Here is a 7282-nt window from a genome sequence, read left to right as displayed (position 1 = left end):
TGTGGCTCAAGTGGTAGAGTGCTAGCCTTGAGCTGAAGAGCTGAGGGACAGCGCCCAGGCCCAGAGTTCAGGTCCCACGACCGGACCCCCCCCCCAAAAAAAAAAGAATCTCACAGACTTTCCTCACTGGGCTGCTTCAAACTGTGGTTCTCAGATCTCAGCCTCCTGAGTAGCTAGGACTACAGAGATGAGCCACTGGTGCCTGGTCATTAGCAGGCAATGTTTCTACTGCTTTATATATGCCATACCTTTCAATCCTCAAAACAGTTATATAAAGTATTAGAATATGATGCAAGGGCTGGACGCCAGTGGCTCATGCCTGTAATCCTAGCTACTCAGGAGGCTGAGATTGTAGGATCACAGTTCAAAGCCAGCCTGGGCAGAAAAGTCCATGAGACTCTGATCTCCAATAAACCACCAGAAAACCAGAAGTGGTGCTGTAGTTCAAGTGGTAGAGCATTCGCCTTGAGCTGAAGAGTTCAGGGACGGTGCCCAGGTCCAGAGTTCTAGCCCCATGACCAACAAAAAAGAAAAAGAAAATGGTGCAAGGGGTGACATTGATCAAGATACACTGTGCTCACAAACTAACAAGTTAAATTGAAATGTCCTTGTACAATTACTTAAGGATAATTAAAAAATAAAAAAGTAAAAGAGGGCAATATTGCCCCCTTTATTTTATATCTGCTTTGATGATCAAATAAAGCAGAAGCAAGTATTCAACAGAAATGAAGATATCTAGCTTTGGTGTCCTAGTGTGTAATTACTACATACACTTCTTGGAAGATTTTCTGGATAGATAACAACCAAGAGGACCAACTATGGGTGCCTGGCTGTGATTCTGTCTGGAAATCAGCTAGCAAGGGATGGAAACCTTAAGCAGCACAGAGAGTAAAGCAAAAACAAACACCCTTCCTCCCCTCCCCCAAAACCAACCTAGAGGAAAGAACAAAGCCAATTGCAGCTTCAACCCCAGCTCCCTGGTGGGGGAATGGGGACCCTACAGAAGTGGGAAAGTACCAGCAAGCCCAGACAAGGCAGCTGACTGGCAGTTCTAACTGTCGTTGTTACTAACAGTCATTCCTGCAGGCTTTAAGAAATTTGGGCAGCTGACCGGTTTCACAGTGGCAGTTCTGCTCCAAAGAAGGAACTTGCTTTGGATCCCAAGACCCCAAACGACTACAGTAGCTGTCGCTAGAAGACATGTTGCTTAGGAGATGCCTCTTATGCTGGCTGCCACTGGAGGCTCTGGGTTGGCATGCACCTCACTGGGTGGAAGACAGTTCCTTTAGCATCCTGCATCTTCAGAACTACTAGCTGCTATAGCCACAAGCCAAGCCCCATCCTGCTTGCCCCTTGGGAACTAGGAAAATTCTTCCCTTCGGCCCACAGCCTTGGTTGGGACTGCAGCTACTGGTATGAAGAACTCATTTTATTTGAAGCCCAAATCTTAATTTTTTCAAAAAGCTACATCCCAAGAAGGAAGGCTATCCTGGTTTAAACTCAGAATGGAGTTGGGTAGCCATTTGCTGATTGAGGGGCTGCAAAGTACTCTTGTACTCCTGGGGAAACCATAAACAGATCCATGTCTTTGTTTTAGCTGCTAAGATGAATAGCCTCCCAATTCTTTTGTTTTGCAATCTGGACCTGATCAATAAAAAAGCTGTATGTAAAATCAACCAATCAGGAATGGGCAAAATTGCATCTTTTATTTGCATAAAGCAGACCAGAATGAGAATTAAATAGGACATTTGTCTGGGTAAGCTTGCCCTTGTCTCTGTTCCTTTTCCAGTGCACTTTCAAGGGTTGTAACTCCTGGATTTGCAAATAGGTTTTGTTTTGTTTTGTGATCGGTCATAGGGCTTGAACTCTGGGCCTGGGTGGTGTCCCTCAGCTCTTCAGCTCAGGGCTAACACTCTACCACTTGAGCCACAGCACCACTTCCGGCTTTTTTCTGTTTATGTGGTACTGAGGAATCGAACCCAGGGCCTCATGCATGTGAGGCAAGCGCTCTACCACTGAGCTACCTTCCCAGCCCGTTTTTTTTTTAAAATCAAGCCTGTCTATTCTTCTTGAACTCAATAAATATGCATTGGCAGAGGCTATTAAAGTGTTCTGATAAGACTATTCATAGAAATATGGGCAATCAAGGTCATTCTGGTAAGGTCTCAGAGAAGAATGAAAAATAAGCTATTGGAAATGAGTACAGGCCAACAATATTGCACAGCTGTAAATAGCTTGATGGCATAGTATTCCCACCCTATGACTTTGTGGGAGAAAGAACTTCAGTGATCCAGGACTTCTTAGTGTCTGAGAAAGAAAGAAAAGAGAATGGCAAATACCCAGGCTCCAATATCACTGATCCCTCTGTGAAAACATAGCACAGAATCTCTTAGAGAGAACCTCCAACTCTTCCACGCCTCATAAAATTTTCAGAGAAACTTTTCCTTTCTCCCAGGATAACTCAACATTATCAAGAGAAGTGTTGGGCAGGAAATTATTTTAAATTTAAGTTCTAAGTTCTAAGGCTTCCCAAATCCCTAAGAAGACATAATCAAAGACTGGAGATGCTTCTTTTGGGAGTGAGGGTAGAGAGGATGTGAAGAAATGGCCTATATGTTGGTCCCATACATAGATTTCAGAGCGGGCAAACATCCAGGCTCCTTTTTTTCCCTTGTGTAGAAATAATTTGACATTTACATGATAAACACAAGTAGCCACAGGGGGAAAAATTCTTTAAAAATATAAAAGGCCCAAAGAAAATGAGGAAGTTATCCCCCTTTCATCCCCCACCCATAGTAGCTCAGCACCTGAGGTGTGCACTTACGTCGGGTGTCCCTGAACAAAGCCCCAGGAGGGCTCAACACCATCAGCATCAGGGTTAGAGTTGCCTTGAAGGGACTGCTGGGGAGCCATAGGCACACCATGCTGGAGAAGAGGAGAGGAGGGGTGTCAGAGCTGTAGACCAGCCTCACTGAGTGAGCCCTGGGACCTGACTCCACCCACACCCTAAATAGTAAGAACTAAGGTGCTCATTTCTTTAGTGCTAGGTGAAGAACCAATCAGCCTCAACGATGAATAGCATCATCTGTTGATGGTTAGAGATATAGTATGAAGGTCTTCTGAAAGTTCCAATTTCCTTCATTAAAAGGATTGACTTAGATGATTTTTTAAAGTTTTGATCCAATTGCAATCTGAAACACCTCTGTGGTGAGCCATCTCTGTTGATTCCAAGCCAGCCTTTGACACCATAATTTTGCTTTAGGATAGTTATACAGTATGTGGAAACGAGTTCAGTCCTTCAGTCCTGCTTCCCATGATGACATCCTCATTTTATTGAGGATATGTTCCTTTCTATTATTCCTCCTCATCTACTTTATCCTAAAAATTGCTAATTAATACACTCTCAAGCATTCAGGCAAGTCAATGCAATGAATGATGATGATGATGATGATGATGTTACACCATATAATGAAATTGTATAATTTGTGAAATATGATTCTACCATTGATTATCACACATTACATTGGTAGAAATGCAATGACACAGATGCAGAATGTACTCCAAAGGGCAACTATATACACGAAATTCAACATCAACTCACACTTTGTCACAGTTCTGACAAGCAGTTGTTCTTTGTTTCAGTATTTGTGCTAGCAGAATTCAACATGCTGCAATAAAAGTCTCTATTGAGTGAGATTTGCACATTTCACACTGTACCCAGAATTGTACTAAGAGCTTTATATACATCCTACTTGGATTAATTCTATCATCTCTCCAAATGAAGAGTCTGAAATTATACTAAACAATTCTTGCAAGGTTGTCAGGCTAGAATATTCTACATTGGGGATTCAGTTGGGTTCTATGTAATTGCAAATAGTACAAGTTGAGTTAGTTCATCACAGTACCTCACTTGGAAAGGTCACCAGTCTGCTGAATTGAACAACCCTGAAGATTCTCCATCTTGGAGAAAGTTTCTATGCATGAAAATGTGTCAAAGAAAAGTCATGTCAATTACATGGGATTACCTGCTATTCTCAGCAGATTCTTCATTGAAATATTTTGGCCATATATATTTTTTTCATTCTACCTTATACCACTGGTCTCAGATAAGCTAAGGTAAATTATTTCTTCATTTAAGGAAGAAAGTCAAAGTACATTTATAACGCTAGGTCAAGCAGAAAAGACATCAATACCACCTTCTTAAATTCTAATAGGAAGGTTTTCTTTGAATTATGTGTAACTTTAAAAATGACAAGTTTAATTTCTCAATTTCCTTAAAAAATAAAAGCTGTTGCTGGGGCATGGCTCAAGTGGCAGAGCCCCTACTTTGCAAGTGTGAGGCCTATAGTTGAAACCCCAGTACCCCAAAATAATAATGAAAACAACAATAACAATAATAACATAAAATGTCTGTGGCAATAGAGACATTAAATTCAAATGTTTAGACTCTGAAATAACTTTGTAATCGATTATTTGATTTTGATTTGACTTACATTTGAAACTGTAATGGAATACAACAGGATATTCTAACTTTTTTTTTTTTGGTCGGTCGTGGGCCTTGAACTCTGGGCTTGGGCGCTGTCCCTGTGCTCTTCAACTCAAGGTGAGCGCTCTACCGCTTGAGCCACAGCACACTTCCATATTCTAACTTCTTGACAGTGTATGTAATACCCCTTTCTCTGAAACCCACTAGCCACTTTAAAAATAGTATGTTAATGAAGTCTATGGAGTCTTAAGATCCAGACACTGATTTGAAATTAGAGTTAACACTATTTTAGGTAAGGATCAAAAGAACTTTTAATTAATTTGTCTAGCTTTTTAATTTCTTTTCTTTTTTTTTTAGATCCAAGAACAGGGTTGGTACTCAGTACTTGATGTTTTCACTCACTGGCTATCACTTTATCAACCGAGCCATGCCTCTAACCCCCCTTTTTAGCTTTCTTTTAGTCATTTACTTTTGGTCAAATTTGTTTCAATTGTTTTTTTTTGGGGGGGGGGTTCTGGTCATGGGGCCTGAACTCTGGGCTTGGGCACTGTCCCTCAGCTCTTCAGCTCAAGGCTAGCGCTCTACCACTTGAGCCACAGCGCCACTCTGGCTTTTTTCTTTTTGCTTATGTGGTGCTGAGGAATCGAACCCAGGGCCTCAGGCATGCAAGACAGGCACTCTACCACTGAGCCATCTTCCCAGCCCTGTTTCAATTGTTTAAAATCTTTTCTGAGGCATTTTTGTGCTAATTTTGACCAAATTCTTAAAAAAGATTTTCATTTACAAGTAAAATATTTGCATGTAAAAATTATATATGAACTAAAACCATTTGATATGTGTACTATGTCACATACTTGTTACGTAGATAAAACCCATGACCCTACTAGATAGTTTACTTCCTTCATGCCACCTTCCCTAAACCTTCACCCCAACCACAGAGCTCTAAATTTCCCTTCCCCACAAGTCTCAGGACTCACGTCAAGCAAGGCTTCCTCCTTTGCTGGCCCTCCCCACAACCTCATTCTTATATCCCCCTCTCCTGTTCCACCCAGTCTTGTTCTGGATTATTCCAGTTTCTATATCCATCACTTTCTTCCTTTTTCACCTTTGTTTTCAAAACCCTTCACTATATTTCTATCAGTGATGTCTCAAAACATGTATAGACCCCACAGTTCCATTTCTGACCCTCTTGGGACTCAAAATACTTTGAAAATTAGGATTTTTTGAGTTTTAAAAAACCATGAGTCTACTTTTTCCAAGTAAATCTGGGGAAAGTAAAGTTCGTAGATGAGATCCTATTTGTCACATATGGCAAATTGAGGGAAACAGGACAAATTAAGGAAACCATGAAATTCACCAGCAATCTACAGAACAGTGAGTTCTTCTGGCCTGTTTATTGATGTTCAACATGACAAAAGTTAACAGCCTCCATACCTCTCTGGAACTTTGTTTATGCATATACTTTGAATCATAAAATACTGTTAATATTTTACTACTTTTAAGATGACCAAAATAGAGTTCTATAAAATTTACTCTCCACAATTTGAATTCCTTTCTTTTGGCTGGCAGTCAGATAATGAACAAAAAAAAGTGTTCACATAAAAAGAATCAAAATAGATTTAAAATATGCAATATAACGTCCTAGGTTTTTATAATACACCTTAAATACTTCAAGGCACCCAAGAACAATTCATAGATTCTCTTTATCGATAAGAGCATTCTAAGTATTAAGGGTTTCTACCTCAGTCACAGGATGCTTTCAAGAGAAGCAAGTAGGAGCTAACCCCACCTTCCATCAGAACACCTGACCCAGAGGGACACAGACATCATAGACATTGGAGTTGGGGTGGGGGGGGGAGAGAAGCTGATAGAAGACTTCTCCTGGCACAATCTCACATGTGAAGGAGACAGCAACATCACTGATTCTGTGGAGGATGGAACACAGGATCTGTAGGAGAGACCCTACTAATTCTCTTTGAAAACTTGTTCTGACATAAGATGGCATTACCCAGGGAAGGGCAGTATGGGGAAGTATTTTAACAACAATGCTTCTAAGTCTTGTCAGGCCCTTCAGGGAAAAGAATTTAATGTTGGAGAGGTTTCACTGCAGGAGAGTTGGGAACAAATGGTCTCCATAAAGGCACCATAAGTAGAGCATACAGACAGAACATACATGGAGGTGTGGGGGATTCTTCTGTGGAAATTATTTGGGATGCATATGATAAACATAGGTAGCCACTTAAAAAGAAAAAGACCACAATTTTTAAAGGACTCTGCCTGGAAACCATGACCCAATTAACGCCCTTCCTTCCACAATCCCTACTTGTTTAGCCCATAATGTGTGCACTAAGATCGAGTGTTCCTAGCCCAAGCCAGGGGAGGACTCAACATCATTATTATCATGGTTAGTTAGAGCTGCCATGCGAGATCCTCCAGGGAGCCACAGGCACATCATGCTGGAAATCAGGAGAAGATGAGAGCCAGTGGAGTAGATTTTCTTTATCCAGTGAGAGCTATGACTCTTCTGCATCCACATCCCAAGTAAGGAATATTTATTGGTTTGGTGCTGGATTGGGTGATTTCAATATAGAAAAACCAGTCTTCATATTAGCATCATCAGTTGCTGGGCAGAGATTTACTAGGAAGGTCTTCTTCTGAAACTCAGAACTTCCATCTTTCAAAGGGGTATTTCCATTTTGTCTGTGAAAAGTCTGATCCAGTTATATCTGAACAACTTTAATTAAGCCACTATGGCGAGTCATCTCGGTGCTAGCAGGTAAGGCATCCACCTGTTCA

At 41.0% G+C, this 7282-nt stretch overlaps 1 protein-coding gene across 1 annotated transcript in view; it reads right to left on the bottom strand.

Annotated features, from left to right (window-relative positions):
- LOC105999835 (HLA class II histocompatibility antigen, DRB1-12 beta chain-like) overlaps window positions 1-2987 on the bottom strand; it is a 10583-nt gene extending 7596 nt beyond the window's left edge. Inside the window, exon 1 of the mRNA XM_013034963.1 lies at window positions 2825-2987. Coding sequence (XP_012890417.1) covers window positions 2825-2924 — 100 coding nt within the window. The 5' untranslated portion in view covers window positions 2925-2987. The remainder of the gene's footprint in view (window positions 1-2824) is intronic.
- Window positions 2988-7282: the final 4295 nt, after the last annotated feature.

Source organism: Dipodomys ordii, unplaced genomic scaffold, assembly GCF_000151885.1.
Source record: "Dipodomys ordii isolate 6190 unplaced genomic scaffold, Dord_2.0 Scaffold202, whole genome shotgun sequence".
Lineage (NCBI taxonomy): Eukaryota > Metazoa > Chordata > Mammalia > Rodentia > Heteromyidae > Dipodomys > Dipodomys ordii.
Note: the sequence above shows the minus strand (reverse complement) of the source record. Positions and strands in the feature narration are given on the sequence as shown.